We start from the raw sequence: 22,552 nt of genomic DNA on the forward strand, positions 1-22,552 counted from the left end.
CTCTACTGGATACATACAAGCCACGAGGACCCTTCTCAAATCCTCGAATACTGAAGACCCTTTCCTCCCCGCCGGCCCTTTGCAAACATGGCCCCCTCTGCCTGGGAAGCTCCTCCCCTCCCATCCACAGAGCTCACTCCTGCCCAACCTTGAGGTGTCAAGTGAAATGTCACCTCCTCTATCACACGTCCTCCACCTCACAGCCTAGGTCGGGTCTCCCCCACCCCCAAGAGCTCTCAGAGCCCCCTTCAGTTTCCCTACAGAGGACTTCTCTCCACTTGATTCCAGCATCTGTCTGATTAGTGGAATGCCCACGTCTTCACGCACCTTTAATCCTCCAAGAGTGAGGGCAGGGACATGCCCACCGCGCTCACTGCTGTACGCCTGGCACACAGCAGAAGCTAAGAAGCAACTGCACTGCTGAGTGACTGAACACACGTCTCTACTCTGCTTCCCCCGAGCCACGTGCCCCTGGTCAGGAGAGGTGGGACCTCCCAAGGGCTCCCCTTGCAGCTGGAAGGAAGCGGGCTCCTTCCTTCTCTCCTGTAATCGAGGGTTTGGGAGTTCAACACCAACAACTTAACACCACGTCTTCTCTTCTGTCAGAGCCACACAGGAAAGCACTAAGCTGTCAGGAGTGCTGTGTTGCCTGCTGTGTTTCTCCAAGTCACACGAGAGTGGGAAAAAAAAGACTAAAATAATTCCTTCTTTCTATTTTACCATGGAACAAAGTCAGTGACGGGAGAGGCAAGGGCTGCTTCTCTCTGCTTCCAGGGGGGACATTAGCTCTAGGGAGGGGCTGGATTATCGTAGTTATCCCTGCAGCAGGGACCCCAAAATGGCTCCGTTCAGGGACTGGGCTGACAAGGAGCCTCCTGCTTTCTCCTGGGACTCAGAACATGCTTCCAGACACCTGCCTGCCCACATCGGGGACCCACGTGGGGTGGGGTTCAGACAGGGCTGGCCAGACTCCACCCGCGTTTGTCCTTCCAAGTCGGCAGATGTTGGGACAGACATTGAACCCTGTAGAAGTCCCATTCCCTTTGCTATTCTTTGAAGTCTGCGTCTCCCTCTCAGGGTCACCCCATAACCACACCTGGAGGCTGGCGGTGGGTTAAGCAAGGCAGATATTTTTGGCATCACTTCACAAAAGAAGAGACTGCCCCCCCCACCCCAGTCTCCTTTGTGTGTGTGTGGTAAATTTTGCATAACATAAAATTTACCATTTTAACTATTTTAAAGTTGGCATGAAGTCCAGAGGCATTAAGCACATTCACAAGGTTGTGCAACCATCACTACTATCTAGTTCCGGAACGTTTTCATTCCTGCAAATGGAAACTGTATCCATTAAGCAGTCACTCCCCCGCTTCCATTCCCTCCAATCTGCTGTCTCTGTGGATTTACGTGTTCTGACATTTCATATAAATGGAATTATAAGACATGCGGCCTTTTGTGTCTGGCTTCTTCCACTTAGGCTCACGCTGACAAGGTTCATCCAAATTGTAGCCTGTGTCAGTGCTTCAGTCCTTTCTATGGCTGAGGACAGATAGATCACATTTTATTTATCCATTCATCAGGTGATGAACTTTAATTGACTTTTGGATTAGGACTTATTTTGCCCCAGACCACATGGGACCTGCCCAGCACATGGTCAGTGCTCAGTAGATGTGTGTGAAGAAGCTGGAGGCAGAGATGGGCCCCCACCCTGCCCTCGTGACTCTTTGCTGACGGCTCTGCCCCACCCCAGGCATCTCGGGCCTCTGCCCACCTACCTGAAACCTGTGGGCGCTGAAGAGCTTCCTCAAAGTGGTCCTGAAGTCGAGGCGGGGCCTGGGCACGGGGGCAGGGGCCTCGGCAGGATCGGCAGCTCTGCCCTCCGTGCCCGAGGCCGGTGTGGGCGGTGGCTGCTCCTCCTCCTCCTCCTCTTCATTCTCCCACTTCTTGTAGTTGATGTTCCACGCGTGGTAGTCATCCCCAACGACGGTGAAGTGCTTCAAGAACTTGCTCATCCTCTCGGCGGGAGCCACCCTGGCCCTGCGGGTGACTGCCTGAAGGGAGGGGACAGAGAGGAAGCGCTCAGGTGGCCCGTCTGTCACTCTGGGGGAGCAGGGCCCCCACTGGGCTGGGCCACGGGGTGAAGACAGTCCCTGTGCTCAGAGCACCGTGCAAGCACAGACCATGAGGTCACAGTGGTTTCTCGTGCATTTATTTTTGGAATCCAGGGTCTCTCAGGGCCGCTGAGGCAACAGGAAACCCCAGATTCCGTCAGGCCTGCCACCGTGGGCTGGTTGGCAGTAACCAACAGGAGAGGTACTGCCACCCAGTCGCAAAACACCCACCACGGGCCCTCATGTAAATACTGGAAGAGCAGCCCATGGTTCAGAGACATCACAACCTAAAACCCCAGAGGTGAGAGTTGGCAGGGCGGGGAGAGGGCAAAGGCAAAAGTAAAAGTACCCAAAGTTTCACACAAAAGTGAAGCCACCCTCCCCGCCTTCCATGCCACAGATCAGTCCTGGAAAGGTCCGAGCAGCAAGCGGATTTTCCCTAAGTTCAGCCAGTGCTGTTTTAAATACATTATGGACAGTTGTTTAAAGACGGATGGACTTCAAAGTAAAAAAGCAAATATCCTCCCATTCCTTTGCCCAACTTACCCTACCAGACATCAAATTTTTTATAAAGTTCAATAATGAAAACTTTCAGGTATGTTTATAAGAATAGGCAATATGATCAGCAAACAGGAAAAAAGAGCCCCAAACAGACCCAGGTCCCTGTGGGAACCTGGATGTGATGGCAATGGCAGTCCAGATCAGTGAGAAAACACTGGAGAGGTTAGGATATCTGGCTTTCCCAACAGGGGAAAAAAAAAATCCCTACCTCACACCACACACAGAATAAATTTCAGTTGTGTTAACCTATATAAATGTATTTTAAAAAACTTTAAAAGTCTTAGAACAAAATACAGACAAGTATCTTTATGACCTCAGGTCTGGGAAGGACTGCTTAAATAAGACACAAAACACAAAAGAAATGGATAGACCTAACTCATCAAAGCTAAAAACTTTTATCTCTCGCTCTCTCTTTCTCACACACAAAACTGTACAAAGTCAGATACACCACAGACTGGGAGTAAATATTTCCACTGTATTTAATAGACAAAGTTTTAGTGTCCAGAATATATAAAGAAATCTTACCTCAAAAATACAACTCCATGTAAAATTAGGTAGTGGATATTAACAGGCAGGTCACATGAGAGGAAACCCAGATGGCCAAGACACTCAACTTCACTAATATTCAGGAAAATGTGAATTGACGTAACAATCACACAGCTTTTTGTTCCTCATGTTGGCAAGAATTTAAGTCTACAATAGCAAATGTTGGTGAACGTGTGAAGCAATGGGGGTCTCCTGAACCCTGAAGACAGGAACAGACACTGGCACCACTATTTTTGGAAGCAATCTGGCATTGTTTTGTCAAGATGAAGCTGTACTAGTTAATGATCTAGTAATCCCACCCCTAGATAGGCTTCAAAGAGAAACTCACCCACATGTACTCAAATCAGTAACATGTTCAAGAATGTTCACTGCAAATGTTCACCTAAATGGTAGGAGATAGAGAAGTGAATTTTTTCTATTCATGTGATGGAATGTTATACACAGTTAAAATGAATGAACTATGTCTCGGTGTATCACTGATGACATCCACGTGTACCCCCTCAGCAGTACTGAACACAGCAGATCACTCCCTTTCTTCAAAAACTTCCTTCATTGGCATCTGGGATTCCACTAGTTTTCTTCCTACGTCAATGGCCGCAAAATATTACTATATATTGTTTTCGGAATGTGTAAAATGTGAGCATAAACATACAAAAGAAAGGGATTTCTGATTCTGACCATGATACAGTAACTGGTATAAACAACTATACCAGTTAGAGCAACTGCCATAAAATTAACTATACCAGTTAAAGCAACTGCCATAAGACTAGATAAACTATAACACTGGATAAAATGTATGAAATTTACTGTGATCCCTGAGAGAAGAGAAACAAATGAGATGAGCCCCATAATCACCTGCCTGGAAGTACTTTCTGGACTCTGGAGACAAAGATTATAGTTCAGGACTATTGAACTTTCCTTCCTCAGGAATTTGTGTGTCAAGGTACCAGAGAAAAGGAAGCAGCACAGAGAAGAAACTCAAAAAATTGGACTTTGGCTGAGTCCTAAAATTCACGTGTGCAGAGCAAGATTCCATGAGGCAAGGCAAAATATAACTTTCAGGGGAAAAAAAAAAACAACTCTTGGGGAACTGTGAGCTGAACTACTACCAATTACACAGGGCTGGGTTAGGAGATCTGAGTTCCAAACAGCTAGAGTAGAGAGATCTTGTTGAACACTCTGAGCATTCAGTAGAAATTCCAAAAAAGCCATGCCTTATAAGTAGACCTAATCTAGCCCTCCAGTCAGGGCTACCTTAGACCTCTCCCAACTAAGCTTAAAAATAAGGTTTTTTAAAAAAGATCAAACTTATCCCTAAGTAAATTAACTGCCCGTTGGAACAAAACTCAGAAGTGCTCTTTTGAGGAAGACAGCAAAACACCCTCAACAACATAACATTCATAATGTCCAACATATAATAAAACACCCTCAACAACATAACATTCATCATGTCCAACATATAATAAAAAATTACTAGGCAGATAAATAAGCAGAAAAAATGTGGCCATAACCAATAGAAAAATTAGCTTAATAGCTCAAGAGGGACAGAGATAATGGAATTGGCCAATGGAGACTTGAAAATAGCTATTCTAAATATGTTCAAGGATTTCAAGGAAAACATGAACTTGATGAGGGAACAAATGGAGAATCTCAAAAGAGAAATGGAAAATACAAAAAAGATCCAAATGGATACTCTAGAACAGAAAAATACATATATGAAATGAAAAATCACTGATGGGCTTAATAGCTGATTAGATGCTGCAGAAGAAAAGTTCAGTGAACTAAAAGATAAAAAATTGAAAATATCCAGTGGAAGCATGGAGAGAAAAAAGACCTGGGGTGGGGGAAGAATAGAGCCTCAGGGACAATATTAAGTGGCCTAATATACATGTACCTGGAGTACCAAAAGGAGATGAGAGGAAAAATATTTGGAGAAATAATGGCTGAAGAAAATTTCCAAATTTGATGGAAAAATATAAACACGTAGATACAAGAGTCCATGTCCCCAGAGTATCATGTGACACCTGACCTAGAACAGAAGCCCATCAAGTGCCTGTTGGCTGAGGGCACTGGTGCCCTGTCTCCCATGCCAGCCCTCCAATTGCTGGGTTCCCAGGGCTGGCCAAAGGCCAGGCCCACAGATGTCCCAAATCTCTCTGGGTGGCTACTGGCCATAATCCGCCCCCCTCAAAACACCTCACCTAGCAGATGGAAACCTCCTGTACTAGTTCTCAGCATGGTGGGAACCTCAGGGTGCTTTGCAAAAACCACATTTTATATTTCATACAGGAAAGGAAATTTTTTTTGAAACTTTGCACCCAGTAGAGAAGCAACTTTCAGTAATTTGGGATGAAAATATTTATGGCACCCAGCAGAGCACAAAACAACTCTGGTTTTAAGTCAAAAATCTGTCATTCCGGAAGCAGAAAAGTTCCAGAAAAGGGCAAAGATCATGAAAACGTTGTGGGCCTCAGCAACTTCACCACCCACTCTGGACTCTCAGCTCTCGGGATCCCCCCACCTTGCCTGGGTGGGACGGAAGAACTGACTCAGTGAGCTACGGGGACCACTGGCCTCAGTGCCTAGCCTGGAGCAGCCCCTCTGTAAGCACCAGCTGGTATTATTATTCCTCAACAACAAAAGCTCTCACCTCCACTCCTCCAACTTCATCATCACCCGTGGATATCTCGTTTCTCTGGTTACTAGCCCCGCTGCTTGCTCTGCAACCCCCAGACTATTTAGTTACATGAACTGAAAGATTCCTTTTCTGGCTGAAGCTATATAGATTGAGTTGTTTCTTTCACGTGCAACCCGGAGAATCTAGATCAGTGGAGGCCCTGGCACTGGACACCCCCATCTCCATCTCCCCTGCATTAACCCTTGTTGTCCCAATATATCCTGGCATTGCTCTCTCTGGGGTCACCTTTCCGTATCAAAGCCCACAACTATGGTTCCAGCTGGACTGGACTGTATCCTCTCACACTGTGGACTTGGTTCTGTTTGACAACCTCGCCTCTTGATTTTTCTCCCATCTCTGGCCTCCCTTCCTGTACCATGTCCCTGCCCCCACGCCACCAGAAGTCCTCAAGTCCCCAACCATGAGCTTGTCCTGGCACAGGGCGACTCTCTCCCTTCGGTGGTCTCTACACACCTGTGTTTTCAATGCTGCTCAGGTGCAAACCAGTCTCCAGCCTGCTGTCTGATATCCTGCCAGGTCATTAGTTGCTATGACCCAAACTGAACTAATTTCTTATCTTTGCCCCCAGATCCACTCTTCCTTACATGTTCCCCTAGGTCATGGTGTCACATCCACCCTGCTGCTCAAGCCAAGAACTAAAGATCATTCCTGGCTCCTCTCTCTCCGTCAATCTAACCTCCTCAACACCACTCATGCTGCACCTCCTCTTCTCTAACTCTCTCCTACCGCTCTCGCCTCTTGCCGGGACGCCAGCACCAGCCTCCTCACTCAGCCTCCTGTCTCTGACCCTTTCTCCACCCAGTGGTGGCCAGGGTCACCTTTCTCCAAGGCTGGTCTGGCTGTGTCCCTGCCCTCGCCTATCCTCCCCCTCTTCCCATTACCTTCAGTCCCTCCACCCTCACCCACTGCCAACCGCTGCCTTCAGGACAAGGTCAAAGCTCTCTTGGTCTCCTCCCCAGCCTCTGCCACACTCCAGTTACATCAACTACATTGCGGTTCTAGAATAAACCATGCTCTCTCTTGCTTCCAGGACTTCACACGGCCTGCCCCCTGCCTGGAATACCCTCGCCTGTCTCACCCTAGTTCTCTTTCAAGTCTTACAGACATCGATTTTACCTCCCCTGGGAGGTCTTCCTTAACCACCGCCCGCTGGGTGAGTGTCCTTCCTCTACTTCCCCATCAAGCCCTTCACTAACAAACACTTTGACATCTCAAGGTTTTCTGTCTCCGGCACTGGTCTGTGAACTCTGGGAGGGCAGATGCTCTTCCTCCTCCAGTCACAGGGAGGGGCTCAATAAGTATTTAGTAAATGCATTAACAGCAAAACCGCAGGAGCTACCCATCAAAGGTAATCGCCTACTTCTGGTTTACACATGACAGGTATTATATCTGAAAAATTACTACCTGGGAAAGAGGGAGAAAACAAGAAAAACAGACCCACGATTGATGGAGAAGAAAACGTTCTTGTGAATGTCTATTCTTACAGACTCTGAAGCCGCCATCTGTAGGAGGGGGAAGTCCCTATTTCATGGTCATCCAACAATCACTGAAAAAGGTACTTTTAAAGAAAGTCAGCCGACTCTTGATTCCCAGGGCCTAATATCCCTTAAGTCCCCATTTCCCCGTTCCCTCCCACAGCCTACTTTTAGGGACCTGATTTGCTTATTAATCAATACTCGTACCCCAAACAAGACACAACAGCACCAACATCTATTATTGTTGATTGTTTATTATTTGTTGTATTAGCACACCGGTAAATTCCTTAAATGCACCATTTCATTTTAATTCCTAACACCCCTCTGAGGTCGAAGCCATGAAAAAGGTGCCTTGTCCAAAGTCATACACTCAGAAAATGGCAGAGCCAGGATATGCCCTTGAGCTGTATGACCTGGAGCCCCTGTGTTAGAAGACATGGCCAAGAAAAAGCCAGGCGGCCCATGACCAGAGATCTGCCTGTTAGGAGGGTGCAGTGGGATGAATTGTGGCTGCCCCAAAATTCATGTCCATCTGAAACCTCAGAATACGACCTTGCTTGGAATACAGGCCTTTGCAGATGTAATTAGTTAAAGATCTTGCTGGGAATTCCCTGGTGGTCCAGAGATTAGGACTCTTGTGCTTTCACTGCCGCGGGCCTGGGTTCAATCCCTGGTCAGGGAACTAATATCCCGCAAGCCACACAGTGAGGCCAAAAAAAAGATCTTGCAATAAAACCATTCTGGATTTAGGGCAGACCCTAAATCCAGTGACTGGTGTCCTTATAAGAAAAGGAGAGGACACACAGAGGAGAAGGCCATGAGAAGATGGAGGCAGAGATTGGAGTGATGCATCTACAAGCCAAGGAATGCCAAGGATTGCCAGCAACCACTAGAAGCTAGGAGAAAGGGATGGAACAGATCCTCCCTCTGAGCCTCCCTCTAACCCAGCCAATACTCTGATTTTAGAACTCTGGACTTCAGAACTAAGAGAATAAATTTCTGTTGTTTTAAGCCATCTGGTTTGTGGTCACTTGTTATTGAAACCCCAGGAAGCTAATACAGAGGGTGTGTGTCCAAGTCAGCCCAAGGGTACTACAGACCACGTGCGCTCTCTCTCTCATCTTCGTGGGCCGCACATCCATCCTGCATTCCTAGGAGAAAGCAGGCTCCTTTGGAGGTCACAAAACCACTTGTTTCTTTTTGCTTGCGGCTTATAGGCCACCTCCATCCCCTCCTGCTCTCACCTGAAGCTGACAAAAATCCTGAGAAGTAGGTAGGACAGGGAGGTGTGGTCTCTCCATTCTACAGAAGGGGAAACTGAAGTTTGGGGAGGGGAGACCTACTGCCCAAAGTCACCTGGTGTGGCAGGGTGACAGAGATGGGGTGAGCAAGGCACTCCCCTACACCACCTGGTGGGCAAGGAAATGGGTACATCCTTCTTAGGAGGGCAATGAGGCAGTTTCATCTTTTGAAAAAATATTTGAGTCTCTCCAATGTGCCAGGCATGGGAGCAAAGGAGGATCAGCCTTAAACCAGTTTCTATCAAAATTTTAAATGTCATTGTTTGACCTGACAAGGGACTCACACATGAGCAAAAAGACACTCACGCATAATGCTCACTGCAGACCTGCTACAACCTCAAGGTCTATGGTTAAATACACTGTGGTAGACCACACTGTGGAATACTACACAGCTGTTAAGAATGCAGTGCGCCAGCGTGGCTGTACGTACTGACATAGAAAGGTGTCTTTCATCTATGATCTAGTAAAAACCAGCAACAAAATGTATAATGCCATTTTTGTTAAAAACAAAATCAACAACCCAAACCAAGTGGTTACCTCTATGAAGGGATAGGGATTGGGATTGGGTTGGAGGGTGAAGAGAAACTTTCTTTTTTTTTTCCTATTAGGTTTAACCATAAGAAATAAGTCATTTATGTAATAAGATCTAACCTGCAGAGAACGAAGTATTTGGGGGGAGTGGAGAGGGAGGGAGATGAAAAAAATATATATATATACACACACATACAGACACACACACACACATATCTAATGTATACAACTGGAATCCCTGAAAAAGAAAACCAAAACAATGGAACAGAATGGTTCAAGATATAATTCAAAAAAACTTTCCTGAAATAAGACTTTTTAGAAAATGACCATTTTGGGAGACTTCCCTGGTGGTCCAGTGGGTACGACTCCACACTCCCAATGCAGGGGCCTGGGTGCGATCCCTGGGCAAGCAACCAGATCCCGCATGCATGCTGCAACTAAGAAGCCCATGTGAAGCAACTGAGAAGTCTGCATGCCGTGACTAAGACCAGGTGCAGCCAAAATAAGTAAATAAATAAATATTTTTTAAAAAAATTTTAATGACCATTGTTGTAGGTCAAATTTGGTAGAAACTGACAATTTCATGTGGTTCAACCTAATATATACTGTTTGCTGTTTTAATTTCTTAACACTGAGAACTTGTTTGTGTACAGTTTTTAAAAACAAAGAAACGTAAGTGGTAAAGCTGGCATATGAACTCAGGTCTACTAGCTTTGTTCTTTCTGAGACGCTCTGTCAATGAGGGGGAAAACGTGCCAGAAAAGTTGATATTTTTAAAGCAACAAGAACGATGATATTGAAAGAGGCTGAATCAAGGTTCTGAGATGCAATCCTCCCTCCCTTAGCAGGGGAAACTGAGACTCGCAACATGGCAATTGCCACCACCCAGTGGACAGTCCATGGACTTGCACCTGCACCTTGTCTTCTGGGTCCAGGGATCTTCAGACACACCCAGCCAGGGTCAGAGAGGTTGTCCCCAACCCCTGCCTTCCATCTCCCTCCCCCAAAGCCCACCTATCACTAAGCCCTGTGCATTTTAGCATCTAAATGACCTTTGAATTCATCATCTACTTCCCCCATCTTCGGCCACCTCCCTGCCCCCCCAGCCTCCACCTTTTACTTGGAGGACGTACCAGCTCCTCACTGTTCTCCCATCGCTCTTAGATTCTCGTCAGCAGCCTGAGAGCACTTCCTGAAACATAATCACGTCACTCCCTGTGCAGAAAAGGCCTGGGGCTGCTGCCCTTAGAAAGGCCTGCTTGGCCCTTGGCTGACATCTGGGAACTTGGATTTGGGGAGGGTTCCCACCTGGTAAGGACAGCTCACTGTGACCAGACTGTTTGTAAAGACAAGTGGTTTCTGTAGAATACCTGCTTTCCTCTGGGTAGTCTGGAATTTTTGGAGTTTGGAAGGTACCCATGTGACCAGCCCCCAAATAAAAACCTTGGGTGCTGAGTCTCTAACAAGCTCTCCTAGCATGTGTTGTCACAATTTGCTGTTGGAGGAATTAAGCAAGTCTCATGTGACCTCACTGGGAGAGGAATCTGGAAGCTTGTGTCTGGTTTCCCCTGGATTCCACTTCATGTATCTTTTCCCTTTGCTGATTCTTCTTTGTAAAAATCTTAGCCATGAGTGGAACTGTATGCTGAGTCCTATGAGCCTTCCTAGCGAATCACTGAACCTGGGGTGATCTTGGGGACCCTAATGCACTCCCTTATTTGAAACTCTTCTTTGGCTTCCCACTGATCTTAAAAATAAAGACCCAGGGAACTCCCTGGTGGTCTAGTGGTTAGGACTCCACGCTTTCACTGCCAAGGGCCTGGGCTGGATCCCTGGTCAGGGAACTAAGATCCCACAAGCAGTGTGGTGCGGCTGGGAAAAAAAAAAGACCCAAGTGCCTTCCAGAGACCTATAGCCATTCTGCACGCTGTGGCCTCTGCCTGCCTATCTGACCTCACCTGTCACCAGTCTCTCTGCTCTGGCCACATGGTCTCCATTCAGCCCTTTGTACTCAATAGGTTCCTTCGACCACAAGGCCTTTGCACACGTGATTTCCTCTGCCTAGAACGCCCACTCCTCTTCCACCTTGTCATTTTTCTTTTCCTCCTTCAGGAGGTCTCCCTCAAGCAGCCCAGCTCCAGGAAGCTGACCGTGTACCTCCCCTGTTGCATTCATGCATGGCCCACATGCCTCCCCAGTGGAGATGGATCCACCTGTTTGTGTAACAGAGTCTGTTTCCTCCCCCACTCCCCATTAGGGGACTGGGTAGGTGGGTTTTTGCTCATGCCATATCCTCCGTATTCTTCATGCCTGGAAGACCACAGGTTCCCTCCCACTAAACATACCTGGAGGGTGGAATGAATCCCTCGAGCAAATATCTCCTCTTGGGGGGCTCATGTACCCCAGAGGCTCACGTACTCTACCACCACCTCCCCCTACCCTGTCCCCAGGGATTTATGTTCTGAGGAATGCCTATTTTTAAAATCAGGGAAGTCTTTAAATAAGCGTAGCAGCTTTTCCTTCTCTAGGGTGGGGAGGAAGTTTGAGGTTTCACGAAAATAACCACCGTGACGGCTGACTAGTTTGGGCAGGGGGTGGTGCTGCTGGTAGACTGAGAAGCCTGACTGGTGGCCCAGGTGCCCCAGAGACGTATTCTCCAACTTTTCTCTCCATTTCCTGTAGGGTCAGAATCCCTCCTGATTTGATGGAAGAGTCTGTTGACCTGGCAAGTTGATCAGGAGGCTGGGTGGAGACGATGTGGGAAATAACATTTAAGGTAGTGGAAACTGTAGTGATTGTAACTATCCCCAGAGCGCCTGCCATTTTCTGAGCTCTGTGCAAAAGCCCTTTGTAACATACAGCAACAACTCGACAAGGTGGGGACCGAATCCTCTTCATTTACAGGTGAGGAAACTGAGAACAGAGAGGCCAAGCAACTTGCCCCAGCTCACACAGCCAGTGAGAGGCAGAGCTCAGACTCCGACCCAGGCTGCCTGGCCCAGAGCCCTCTCCCTCCTGCATGACCTCTCTGAATGCTGCCCTGGACCCAGCTCACAGCTGGTGAAGGTCAATGTTGGGCGGGGAGTTTAGCCCAGTGTTACTCAATAAGAAACACATTTTATATCCTGCCACTTAGTACACATTGACATATATATGTTCTATAACTAAAGTTAACATGTGAGAGACTTACGTTTTCCACTTTATTCTATTTCTTAAAAGGCTGATGGCAGCCCATTAATGGATTTCAGGAATCACTAATGGGTTGAGTTTGAAAAACACGGGTATGGTGGGATGTACTCTGTCTGTTTCCCTGGGGGAGGGAGAGGATGATTGTCAGAGAGGTGGCAGTCTTGCCCAAAGTCTGTGAATCAGCCATGTTAACTGGGAAGCATAAGTCAGGCTGCTATTTGTGTTAACAAAAGCATAGAAAGAAATGAAAGCATAGAAAGAAAAAAATATTTACCCAGCTAGAAATTAGGACCTATCACCAGTACAACTGAGTCATCTGGGCCACCCCACCCCCCAACATCTTAGTGATGCTTCAGCCATGGAAAAGATGGGATAAACAAGAATTCAGGGCTCCCCTCTTTCCTGCCCCACTGTGGCTCGGTCCTTGGAAGGAGGCCAGTGCAGCTGCAGTTTAACCAATGGCTCTCAGCTCTGGCTGCACATTGGAACCACCTGGATGCTTAAAAAAAAAAACCCAGTGCCTGGGTCACAGGCCCCAAGATTGTGATTCAGTTGGTCTGGGGGTAGCCTGGGTGTTGGGATCTCCAATGTACAGCCAAGGTCAAGAACCAGCATCGTAAATGAACCCGGTGTCTCCAAACACCTTGTGAGAAGTGCGCCAAAGGGCCACAAGGATTTCTAAGCACACCTGGCAACCAGGTTCTCCAGATGTGGCTGGTGACATGCAATCATCTGAGCTGAGGACTAGGTCAGCTGATGGGCTGAAAACCTACTTTATCCTCATGATGGCATCAGTAGCTCCTGTGTTTCAAGCGTCTGTTATAGCCAGGCACCCTGCTAAGTGCCTTCCAGTCACTATCTTGTTTAATCCTCACTGTTCTCATTTTACAAAAGAGGAAAACGGAGGCTCAGAGAGGTGGGAAGGGGCAGGGAGGGCCCTGCTGGGCGCCCCTCTGGGCAGCCCCCCTGCTGGGGGCCCCTCTGGGCAGAGCTGGCTACAGCAAATTAGGTCTGAGCCATGGCTAAAAACCCCACCAGTTTCTTCTACGACAGAGCTGTTTTCCTCCCCAAAATTAGAGGAGCTGGACAATTAAAAATCTCCTAAAAGCAATCCTATTAAAACAGTTTTGTAAAAACATAATTAATTTCACAAGGTAAATTATTAAAAGGAACTTGTTCTTTGAATCAGTAAGAGGCTTATTTGCTACACATGGCCCTGGTCCAATTTCCCCAGCTCCCCAGCAATGCCGCTGGGGCCACCCCTTCTTTTGGCCTCTGTTCGATGACAGACAGGCTCCCGCCCCCAGGAGTCCCCCGAGGTGTCATCCCTTGGCTCTGCATTCCAACCCTCTGCTTGCCCTGATGTTTCTGTGTCCTCACTCCCACCCTTGCGACTTGTCCGTGCAGCCAGACCCCCTGACGTACCTGGAATCCCCAGCTTTACCTGCTGTCATTCACCCCAATGAGCAGACCTTTACTCCAGATCTATTTCTTTCAGTATCATTATTGTGAAAACATGAGCAAAAAGAAATAATAAGCCCAACACACCAAATTTATCATCTACTTATCTACCCATCTCACTCTAATCTATGTCTTTTACAATTATAATCGAAGACTGCAGACAACTTTGTATCTTATTTTCTCCCCACTACCTATATGCATCAGACTTATGCCTTTTTAATGGCCAAGAAATTTACCAAGGAGTCAGTGCTCATTATTGCATTTTCTGTTCATTTTTAGCACCTCTATCACCAATTCTAAGGCCACATTTTCTCACATATTAACATTTCTGAAGTCTGTCTTACAATTGACCAGTGTCAGTGTTGTGTCACGAGATCACAGTAAATGGTGGCACTTTTTCTTCTTCGTAGCACATAAAATAATGGTGCCTCTACAATCAATGGCATCTTACATGCTAAGAAACACATAAATTTGTGTTTCTAAATTGTGCTGTAAATTATACTTTTTCCTTTTTATGGGTTGTTTCCTTTCCCGCAAGTAAGATGACCAGGTTTGATTATGACTATTTTCATGACTCTTGATACACCTGTCAAGTTTTTTTTCCAGCAGTCGTGTGGGTTGATCCAGCCCCTCGTGAGATGTAGGAGTGAGCCGGTTACACCACAGCGTAACCACCATCGCGCGTTTCCGCTTGTTTTTTTGGTTTGCCTAGTAGGGAGCTTTAGATGAAGGAAACTGTTCCATCTGCCTTTCTGTGAGTCTTAATGATAACTGGAACTCACGGAGCTCCTGCTATTGGGTGGCAGGCACTAAGCTTCCCGTATCTTATCAGGAATTGACACAACTCTACAGAGGGTGATTGTCGTCCCTCTGCTGGAAATGCCCCCATATTTCATTAATGCAAAGTTGAACATTTTCCCACATTTCCACATTTCTGAAATCAGAATTGGTGGCATGTTGTAAGTGCCATTGGTCACTTCCTCCTCCCACATTGTAAACAGCTTTAAATCAGAAATACTCTTACAGTTAAAGGGGCCATCAATTTGATGAAATGCAAGATCACCACCATCACCACCACCATCATCATCATCATCCCATGGTCCTCTGACCCTCACACTTGCTTCTCCAACTCTGCCCCATCACTCTGCTGCTACCCTGAGCTGCTAGGCCCCCAGAAGCTCCAAGTGAACAGCTGAAATGGAAGCCAACACTTCCTCTTCACCTTGCCCCACCCTTCACAACTAACGTCTCCCCAGATCCAACAAGCCTGCACCCCGACATCAAGGGCAGCATTTATTCGTCCTACTCAGGATGGCCACACAGCACAGGGGGCAGAGCATTCGCTTTGGAGTCAGGCTAGGCTGAAATCTCATCTCTGCCACTTCCTACCTGTGTGATCTGGAGCAAGTCGCTTTACTTCTCTGTGCCCAAGTGTCTCTATCTGTAAAATAAGCAGTTGGGAGAAGGCCTTATGGGCTCAGTATCGGCCTAGCATTCTTTTTTTTTTTTGCGGTACGCAGGCCTCTCACTGTTGTGGCCTCTCCCGTTGCGGAGCACAGGCTCCGGATGCGCAGGCTCAGCGGCCATGGCTCACGGGCCCAGCCGCTCCGCGGCATATGGGATCCTCCCAGACCGGGGCACGAACCCGTATCCCCTGCATCGGCAGGCGGACTCTCAACCACTGCGCCACCAGGGAGGCCCCGGCCTAGCATTCTGAGACCATTGTCTCCTCAACTCCTCCCTGTGAGCCTTCAGGAACAGGGGTGGTTAAGTAACTTTTCCCCATTTTCCATAGAAGGAAACTGAGGCTCGGGGAGGTGAAGGGCGTGACCAAATGATACAGGGCTATTAAAATGCAGAGCTGGGTTTTGAATGGTCTGTTTCCGATTATCAGGCTATCTTGAGGTTCCTTCTCTAGCTTTCACCTCGGTGACTTTTAACACTTTGGTATGGCGGAAGCATCCTGAACATGTGTTTTTCCTCTATCTTGTTAGAAACACCAAACAGAATTATCTTCTCAAGGCTGGGAGGTCCTTTAACGCTGCTAGTCTTCCAGAATTAATTTACCTTTTCATCCCAGGTGGCCATTTTCCTGTCGTCTCCAGATCTGGAAAATAAGAAAACATTTGTCCAGATCTATCATCCTACTATCATTCGCCGTAGTATGTGTTTTCCAACACTTTCTTACAAATTATTTTTAACTTGCTTAGGTTAACAGTGTCTGAAAATAGGAAATAATAAAGCTCAAAGCATGTGAAGAAGGATGTACATCCTGAGTATGTACCCAAAAGAATTGAAAACAGGCACTCAAACAAATACATGTACACGAATATTCATAGCCAAAGATGGAAACAATCCATGTCCATTACATACGAATGGATAAATAAAAGATGTTATATTCATACAGTGGAATGTTATCCAGCCATAAAAAGAAATGAAGTACTTTTGCAATATATACAAATATCGAATCACTATGTTGTACACCTGAAACTATTGTAGGTCAATTATACCTCAATAAAAAATAAAAGATATGAAGTGCTGACACATGCTACAACATGAATGAACCTCTAAAACATTACGCTAAGTGAAAGAAGCCAGACACAAAATGTCACATAGTACTTGGTTCCATCGATGTGTGATATCCAGAATATGCAAATCTGTACAGACAGAAAGCAGACTGGTGGTGGCCAGGAACTACGGGGAGAGGGGAATGAAGAGTGACGGCCTAATAGGGGACAGAGTTTCCTTTTGAGGTGACGAAAGTGTTCTGGAACTAGATAGAGGTGGTAGTTGTACCACATCGGGAATGTATTATATGACAATGAATTGCTCACTTTAAAAGTTAATTTAAAAAAATTTAATTTTATGTTATGTGAATTTCACTCCAATTAAGAACCAGACAGACATATGTTAGTGTTGAGATTGCTCTGGAAAGCAGCAAAGAATCTAAATGTCCACCAACAAGGGAGGGTCTGGTTGAGTCAGTTACAGTACATCTGGGAGTGGGAGACTCCAGTGCTGTTACATTTCCATATGTGGATGAGGAAAGATGTAATATAACAGGTGCCCCCCATCACATTACAGCATAGTGTGTACAGTATGATTCCATCTATGTGAGAAAATGATATATGTATTTTTTAAAAAGTCTGTAAGGATACAGCCAGACTCTTTACAGTGGTTATTGCTGGAGAAAATGGGAGTGATTTGAGGGTGGGGTGGGTATTTTCTTTCTCTTGGTTTCTGGAAGGTCTGAACTTTTACAATGATTATGTGTTACTTCTTAAAACCTATTTTTACATAGGTGACATGTGTAGTAAAAAATTTAAATACAAAAAGATACTAAGACACATAAGTCTTCGTTCTACTCCTGTTCTTCCCAGAAGGCCTCTCCTACCAGTTTCCCACATAGCCCTTGGAGGTATTCTATGTCTTTCCAAGCACAGCCATACTTATTCTTTTTTTTCCCCTTAAACAAATGTGACCTCTCACGCTGCTCTGAACCTTGCTTATTTCCCTTTAGGGTGTGGGAGGCTGAAAGATAGCCCCATCAGTCCTAATCCCCAGAACCTGTGAATAGGTCAATTTACACGGCAAAAGGGACTTCGCAGGTGTGATGAAATTAAGGACTCCAAGATGGGGGGATTATCCAGGTGGGCCCAGTGTAATCAGAAGCATCTTTACAAGTACAGCAAGAGAATCAGAAGAATAGGAGATGTGACTACAGAAGCAGGGATTGGAGTCAGAGTGAGATTTGAAGATGTTATGCTGTCTTGAAGATGGAGGGATGGGGTCATGATGCAAAATATAAGGGAAGCCTCTGGAAGCTGGTAAAGGCAAGGAAACAGAGTCTCCCCTAGAGACTCCAGAAGCAATATAGCCCTGCCAACACCTTGATCTTGGCGTACCAAGACTGATTTTGGGCGTGTGACCCCTAGAACTGTAAGATAATAAATTTATGTTGTTTTAAGCCATCAGATGTGTGGTCATTTGTTACAGCGGCCATAGGAGACTAACACAGTGTCCCAGAGATCATTCTACGCCATGTGCTCTAGAGCAAGTGCACTCTTTGGATGACCACACAGGATTCCCCTGAGGAGGGGGGGTGTAGTTCCCAACATTAGCTTCCCAAAGTTCCAATGAATAACCTTATATATCATGTGTTATTTTTGAAATTTAAAAAATACTACCATTTTGAAAAAAAATCACGAAGACCTAAAGAAAAAAAGAGTCCTTTTTCTCCCCACAGTACCATGCTTAGGGCACAAGGGACTCAGTTTCTTTCTGGTTGACTGGCAGAGCAGCTTCTGCAACCAGCAGAGTTCACCTGGGTGTGTTCCTGTTCCAGCCCCTGGGGGCCCTCACCCTGCTCTCACGAGGTGGGCTCAAGTGGAACCACCACCAAAAGTGAAGGTGAAGGGAAAAATTAAGGTGCCCTGGAGATTTCCTTCCTCCACAGGACAGGAAACGGAACTAGCGCGTGCATAGAAAAACACCCAGATTCACTAATTCAAGCAACGGAAAATTTAAACCTGCCATAACCTCCCCATTAAACTAGACAAAACAAAAATGAAAAAACCCAATGCTTGCGGGGCTGTAGGAAAACTTGCACACATTGCTGGGGATAATTTTTCTAAACAGTCACCTGGTAATAAGTGGTATATGCCATCAGGATGACCATACCCTTGACTTGAACACATCAGTTTGGAAACTGTTAACTCAAAAATCATTTGAAAGCAAAAAAAAAAAAAAAAAGTGCAATTTGTACCACGATGTTTAAAGCAAAGTTGGACATTAGGGTTAGAACCTGGAAACAGCCTATAAGCCCCACTGTAGGGAAAAGCTGAGGAAGGCAGTGGGAGGAATGACAATTCTGAGGTCTACGCAGAAATGTAGAAAGAAGGCTATTAAGTAATGAGAAGTAGAACTCTGATGGTTGTACACACTGCCTGCAATTGTACAAAGTTATCGGAACTTTTACTCTGTGCAAGGGCATGGCACTGGGTTCTGGGGAATCCAACGTGTAGAGACAAGAAAAAGGTCTGGGCCCTGGTAGGCTGACATTTTAGCCAGGAAACACATAAGCAAGGTAACATCACCCAGGGCTAAGCTCTAGAAAGAAAAACAGTAATGCAATAAAGGGCAGGCAAGAGTGGCTCCTGCGGCTTGGGGTGGTGAGATAAGGCTTCTGAGTAGGTGACTTTTATGGTCGTCTCTGAATTGCAAGGAGGTGCATCACAAGAAGATGGCAAGAAAGAGAATCCCTGGGAGGAGGAAGGGCATGTGCACAGACCCCGAGAGAGCAGAGAATTTAGTATGTCCAAGAAAGAAGGAGGAGGCCAGTATGGCTGCAGTGAGCAGGCAGTGGAGTGAGGATGGGGGCATGAGAAGAGCCAGGAATCAATCAGGGCCTGACTGTGCAGAGAGTTCAGTAGACAGTGCTGAGGATCTGGGGGTCGCGGTGGGGATGCAGAGGAGTGACCAGATGCAGAATATACTGAGGAGTAGCACTTGCTGCTGTCCTAGATGTTGGGGACAAAGAGAGGAGCAGGTTTTGGAGCAAGAATATGTTAGGCTTCCTCCTTCTTGCAAAACTGGTGGTGGGGGAGGGCTTGGGGGTTACAGGGCAGTCCTGGAATTGTGCAAGCCTCACCTCAAAGATTTTCAAAACCCGCCTCTACCAGCCTTTCCCTCGGAGTCAGAGAGGGAGGAGTTGCAGGCCCCAGCCTTGGCCTTACTCAAGAAGCTTCCAGCTGCTGGCAGGGCTGTAGGAAATACTGCCGATCTCAGATAGCTCTGACTTGAGGGTGAAGGACAGAGAAGTGCTTTCAGATGGTGGGGATGATGGAGGGGGCACAGCTTGAGTCACACACTAGGCTAGGCCTTCACACCAACCATATCATTTAATCTTCTCGGCAATCCTCTGAGGCACGAAGCATGCTTAACCCCGAGGTTAGGATAAGCAAAGGAAACAGACAAGGAAATTGAGGCACGGAGAACTGAAGTCCCATGGCTAAGCCTGCAAGAGCCCCCCTGTGCCCAGCGGGAGTGCTGGTACAGGCCCCGGAGTTCCTGGACAGGGGCTGCACCGCCCTCTCCTCTCTGTCCTGGAGTTTAACCTGGCCCCAAGCCACTGTTCTTGCTCCTTGGCACCCCCTACCCAGGCGAAGGATTTGTTGCCATGGAGGTTCCTCCTGCAGGGATGAGCAGGCTGGCTCATCTCGGCCTCCTCCCCTATTCCCAGCACTGGCTTCTCCCTGCCGTCTCCGTAGGGGTGCAGGACAGGGTGGGGCAGGCATGATGAGTAAGAGGACTTAGGGGTTCACACCGACCTGGGTGAGCTCTGGCTCTGCCTCTTTTGGCTGTGTGACCCCCGGCGAGTGGCTTGGCCTCTTTGAGTCTTGGTGTCTTCACCTGGAAGAGGGAGACGAGGATGGTACCTACCTCACCTGTTGCTGCTGCTGCTGCTACGAGGCAAGTGATGAAGTGAAGGCACCTGGCCCACGTAAGCACTCCATACAAAAGGGTAGTTCTTCAACACTTCCGTTTGCAAGGGGAGATGTGCGTGCTGTCTCCTGTCCTCCTCTCCACTGGATTCTAGAATCCGTGGGCCAGGCAGGGATCCCTGAGTTATCACTGCCTGCCCGCGTTCCCCCAAGATGGGAAACGCTAGAACCCAGGGCAAACCGGGGCCTCCTGGGATCCCGCGGGGGTCCCTGGCAGGCTCGGGCTGGGAGAGCTCGGAGAAGGGCAGCGCGCCCCGGGCCGGCCCTGGAGCACTTACCCTGCGCCCGGCCCGCCGGCGGCCACCGCAGCAACTGCGAGCTCGGCGCCTGCCCAGCCGTCCCGCCCTCTCCCGCCGCCCGCCCCTTCCTCCCGCCCCCTCCCGCCGCCCGCCCTCTAACTCAGTCAGCTGCTGGTCTCGGGCTCTGGCCCGCGTCTGTCCCGTTGCCGTCGTTCTTGTCTGTCTGTCGGTCTCCCTGTTGCTCTCTGGCTTCCCCCCAACCGGCCCCCTCCCGCTCCGCAGGCCCGAGCCTGACCTGGGCCTCCTGCAATCCCGCAGACGGACAAAGGTCCCGCCCGTGGGAGCCAATCACGAATCATGAGAATCCTGGCCCAGGCGACCCTAAGGGAAGGGGTGGGAGGAGGGAACCACTTCCTTCCTCCAACGGGATGTATTGGCAGCGGGTCCACCCGCCTCCCCACCACACACACTCAGGGAAGCAGGGCTGGCTCCTGCTCGCTCCCCCTACCCCCTGCCAACTCCTGGTTATTTAAGGGGGGCCCTGACTGTCCCCTGCACAGTATCTGCAGGCAGGGGGTGGAGGGTGGGCAGAATGCCCTAAGCGGGTGGCCAGCCTCGAAGCTGTCAGGACGCCCCTGGGGGGGGGGCGGGGGAGGTGAGGCTGGAGGTGAAGAGGAGGTGCCCTGCAGCTGGGCTGGTATTGGCACGAGGGAGGAGCCTTCCAGCCTCGAGGCAGAGCACACCCTTGCTCAGGCCGACTAGTGCTCCCCTTCCCCAGCTTTACCGTCCCTCCCTGCAGGCCCTCCCTCACCCAGGCTTCCCCAGCGCTCTGTCCATACCTTATTTTTGGCACTGTTCGCACTGGTCTCAGTTCTTCCGTTAGCTTCCATCTTCTCCAAAAGACACTTGTCCCAAACTTCCAAGGGCAGAAGCCATCTATCTTCTACACACCTCCCTGCTTCTTCTGGTTAGGCTGGCGGGCGGGGGCGGAGGCGGGGCGGAGGGGGAGCTGTACTAGTTTTCTGTGGCTGCTGTACCAAGTTACCACAAACCTAGTCGCCTAACACAGCACAAAAATAACACTTAAGACAACAAAGCACTGGAGGTCAGAAGTCCAGGCGGATCTCAAAGGGCTAAAATCAAGGTGTTGGCTTGGCTGTGTCCCTTCTGGAGACTCGAGGGGGGAATCCATTCCTTGCCTTTTCCAGCTTCGAGAGGTTGTTTGCATCCCTTGGCTCCTGGCTAACCATTCTGACCTCTGCTTTCATCGTTAGTCTCCTTCTCTAGATCTGACCCTTTTCCCTCCCTCTTTTATATGATTTTTAAAAATTTTTATTTATTATGTATATTTGGTTGCATTGGGTCTTTGTTGCTGTGCACGGGCTTTCTCTAGTTGCCGTGAGCGGGGGTCACTCTTCATTGCAGTGGCTTCTCTTGTTGTGGAGCACGGGCTGTAGGTGCGTGGGCTTCCGTAGTTGTGGCACACGGGCTCAGCAGGTGTAGCTCGCGGACTCTAGAGCACAGGCTCAGTAGTTGTGATGCACGGGCTTAGTTGCTCCACGGCATGTGGGAACTTCCTGGACCAGGGCTCGAACCCATGTCCCCAGCATTGACAGGTGGATGCTTAACCACTGCACCACAAGGGAAGCCCCTCCCTCCCTCTTTTAAAAGGACCCTTGTGATTATATTGGGCCCACCTGAACAATCCAGGATAATCTCCCCATCTCAAGATCCTTGACCTAATCACATGTACAATGTCCTTTTGCCATGTACGGTGGCATATTCATAGGTTCTGAGGAGTCGGACTTGAGTATCTCCGGGGGGCCCAGCACTCTGCCTGTCCCAGAGACACTGTCTCCATTGGCTTCTGTTGAGCCTGCTCCTCCCCGTCCTGCCTGCTGCCTCCTGCTGGGTAGGGGGCTTTCTTAAAACATGTCTGA

General features: G+C 48.1%; 1 protein-coding gene across 7 annotated transcripts in view; it reads right to left on the minus strand.

Moving 5' to 3' along the window:
* HVCN1 (hydrogen voltage gated channel 1) overlaps positions 1-20,974 on the minus strand; it is a gene marked incomplete at its 3' end in the record, with an annotated part of 28,338 nt that extends 7,364 nt beyond the window's left edge. For 2 of the 7 annotated variants that reach the window (XM_081252666.1, XM_081252665.1), the window contains exons 1-4: positions 20,908-20,974; positions 20,200-20,281; positions 15,938-15,977; positions 1,773-2,048 (exon numbers count right to left, since the gene is read on the minus strand). In XM_081252666.1, the coding sequence (XP_081108792.1) occupies positions 1,773-2,048; positions 15,938-15,977; positions 20,200-20,281; positions 20,908-20,971 (462 nt within the window). In that variant the 5' untranslated portion in view covers positions 20,972-20,974. Of the gene's footprint in view, positions 1-1,772; positions 2,049-15,937; positions 15,978-20,199; positions 20,282-20,311; positions 20,673-20,772; positions 20,863-20,907 lie in introns of those variants that run through there. The other 5 variants (XM_081252671.1, XM_081252670.1, XM_081252668.1 and 2 more) reach the window with 4 other exon arrangements.
* Positions 20,975-22,552: the final 1,578 nt, after the last annotated feature.

The sequence above is a fragment of the Mesoplodon bidens genome (genome assembly GCF_964165515.1).
Source record: "Mesoplodon bidens genome assembly, chromosome: 13".
NCBI classification, from domain to species: Eukaryota; Metazoa; Chordata; class Mammalia; order Artiodactyla; family Ziphiidae; genus Mesoplodon; species Mesoplodon bidens.